Source organism: Rhagoletis zephyria, unplaced genomic scaffold, assembly GCF_001687245.7.
Source record: "Rhagoletis zephyria isolate East Lansing unplaced genomic scaffold, Rhagoletis_zephyria_1.1 Rzeph_scaffold_17933, whole genome shotgun sequence".
NCBI classification, from domain to species: Eukaryota; Metazoa; Arthropoda; class Insecta; order Diptera; family Tephritidae; genus Rhagoletis; species Rhagoletis zephyria.
In genome coordinates this window covers 7,055-10,435 of record NW_016174994.1, presented here as the reverse complement: position 1 = coordinate 10,435, position 3,381 = coordinate 7,055, and the positions used below count along the sequence as shown (strand labels likewise).

General features: G+C 34.2%; 1 protein-coding gene across 1 annotated transcript; it reads left to right on the top strand.

Moving 5' to 3' along the window:
• Window positions 1-8: 8 nt before the first annotated feature.
• Window positions 9-969, top strand: LOC108379997 (diphosphomevalonate decarboxylase-like; the record flags this gene model as incomplete). Its single annotated transcript, XM_017636365.1, has 2 exons — window positions 9-752; window positions 877-969. Coding segments are annotated over 2 exons (837 nt in total), but the record flags the coding sequence as incomplete, so codon positions are not given.
• Window positions 970-3,381: the final 2,412 nt, after the last annotated feature.

Below are 3,381 nucleotides of genomic sequence, written 5' to 3'. Positions count from 1 at the left end.
AATTCCCCATAGACTGGAAGCTGCACATTGCATCGCATAACAATTTTCCAACAGCTGCTGGCTTGGCATCTAGCGCTGCGGGTTATGCATGCTTAGTACAAACGCTGGCATTTTTGTATGGCGTTGAAGGTGAAGAATTGACGGCAATAGCGCGGCAGGGCAGTGGGTCAGCATGCCGTAGTTTATATGGCGGCTTTGTACGGTGGCACATGGGTAACCGTAGTGATGGCAGTGACTCCCTTGCACTACCTGTAGCTCCGGCTGAACATTGGCCAGAATTGCATATTTTCATATTAGTTGTAAATGATGCGCGTAAAAAAACTAGCTCAACCAAGGGCATGCAGTTTGCTGTGGAAACATCAGATCTGATTGCACATCGTGCGAAACATTGCGTGCCAGAACGTATAGCGGCATTAATCCAAGCTATTGCAAGCAGAGATTTTCAAAAACTGGCTGAAATCACTATGCGCGATTCGAATCAATTTCACGCTATTGCATTGGATACGTATCCACCATGTGTGTACATGAATGATGTTTCGCATGCGATCGTAGAATTCGTGCACTCCTACAACGAAGCAGCAGGAGAGATAAAGCTTGCCTACACTTTTGATGCAGGGCCCAATGCTTGTTTGTACGTGTTGGAACGGGACGTATGCGCTGCGTTGGTGGCCATCAAAACCAGCTTTCCAAATGAGGAGGAACACAGTGTCGAATATGTTAAAGGTATACCAGTAGGATGCGAGCTAAAGGAGGTAGGTTGTTGTACATACAAATTCTATGTGTTTAAGATTTGCTTTGGTATTACCAACACCATTTGCGAATTTATCATTATCAATATACATATATGTATGTATAAATATATATATTTCGTTTCAGAGTAACGGTTTCAATGGCAACGCAAGTTTGCCTATTAATAACAAGAATCTCCTTAAATATATTATTCACACGCGTATTGGCAATGGNATCTAGCACTTTGAGCTACCGATAGGACAATAATAGTGCTTATTCGTGACAATAAGAGTTTATGGACTAGAATATTTTGTAGTTTTGCAACAATAGTTATGGTATATCAGCGAATAGTTTACTTGCGAATAAATGTATGTACTTAAGAAAATAATATCACACTTTTGTAACCCAATTGACTAAGTAGACGGATATTACTGTAGTAGAAAATTTCTATTATTTAATAGTATAACAAATAAATCGCTTGCTTAGAGTGAAAAGTTGCTAAGTCCACTTTTTATGAACACTCATATTTTGATACAGGAGGCTTGAGAAATTAAAAACTGCCTTGTTTCGAAAAGGGTAAAAGTCTTTGTTTTATGTTTTCTCTTTCATATATAATGAGAGAAAAAATGTGCTATGTCCAAACAAAAAACTCCAAAAATTTTATAAGGCCAAACTGGTGCGAAATATTTTAATAAAGATCGAATCCCTCTGATTCATATGGAGTTTTTCTTTCCTTTAAACAGATAATGTGTATTCAAAGTTTTGCGAAATACTTGAAAAAATGGCTATAAGAATTTGTTTCCTCCGGTACAGTTTTTAAATTGGGACTAAGCCACTTTTCACTCTAGCTAGTGAAAGGTATTCTCACTAATGGTTCAAGTAGTGACTAATTAATTCTATTTATCGAATATATTACTTTATGCAGACAAATTATTATAATTAGCATTCTTGGATTTTTAAACGAATGTAGATGTTTGATTTTAAAAAATAAAGTAATGAGAAACAACCAAAACATAACTAACATAAAAATCTAATAAACATTCTACTAAAAGATTTTACTTCATACATACATATATGTTATGTATATGATTGTTGGTTTTCCTACAGACTAAAAGTATCACAACATAGGAATTATCGGTGTTGTAATAACAGAATTCGTTCTAAAACACATATTTTTTATATACTTTTCTTTTTTCCTTAGTCCAGCAACACTCGAAAATACGACCTTTTAAAAATAATTTTAAATATCTTTACTGATGGATATACTATGTATGTATGTATCCGTCGCTTGAATAAAATATGATCGTAGGCGGTATTTCACGATTTTTAATTGTAGATACAGTTATATATTTTAAAATAAGATCTTTTGATTGGTGTCAACAGATTTTGGATACCTCCTATAATTTCCGAGATATTCACTAAAATTTTATCTGCAATTTAGTACAAATTGAGTTAATAATGCAGTCTTACTAAACTAATCAAGATCTTTCATATTGCGTTATTAATTTTGAGAAATCTCCTTTGTTTTCCAAGATACTGAGTAAATTGATTTAGTAGAATTTTACTAAAGAAAATCCTCCATAAACTCGAAAATAATTAACAATAAACAATAAAAATAAAATTCTCCGAAACATTGGAGAAAATCCATCATCGAGTTTTAGAGAAATTGCATGAATAGACTTCTTTAATCGTGATTTCCCAAAACCTGCTGAAATTAACATACGAGGCAGGAATGTATCATTTTCAAAAATATTTTATATATGCATATATACATACATATGTATAATTAAAAACGCCGTGTTAATGACAAAAACAGATTCAAATTTTGTAGCTGGGCAACTCTGTTTACCCCAACTATTGCGCTGCCAATCTAAAAGAATTTGTGTTTTCTACAGATTTAATTACATAAGGAGCAACAAACAACGCAAACCTACATATTTATAAATGTATAGTTAGATATCTATTCAAAAATTTTTGTTTTTTGCGAATTCAAATATGTTTTATATAAATTTTTTGTAAAATTAAACATTACCATAAAAGTGTGGCATCTTTTATCTGTAACTCACACATACATGAGCTCGAAAACTGATTCTGTCATTAAATTGGGGAAGAAAACAGAAAAATATTTCATTTCTCGATCATAGACGTTTTATAGAGCAGAGTTCGTAATAAAAAAGTGGAAAATTACTTAAAAATTCATTGTGTTATAACGTTAGCAGATAAACTACGGAAGGATGTGCTATTGGTAATGAATTTAACAGTGCTGAAAATGAGTATTGTCCGAAAAATCAAAAGTTTTACAAAATGTCGAATAAGCTAGTGACGACGAAGGCAAATGGGCAAATGCCAGCGCCAGCGTTGTCGCAAATGGCCAGTTAGCTGGCGCTGGCGTGGAAGTGACAATAGCATTGGCAGCGGCAGCGGCGTGTGATTTGTGTTGTTTAATTATTGCCTGGCAGCTTGTATAATGATACACGTTGCAGTGATGCAGCAGGCGTAAAAACAACAAATACCAAGCAAGTGTAGATCTATGTTGTCTGCGTGACTGATGCATCAGGGAATGTGAATGATCTACAAGCAAATAAAGCCCAAAGTGTACATTACCAAAAGGCGATATGTAAGATTTGAGATCGTGCATTGACCCGCATTATT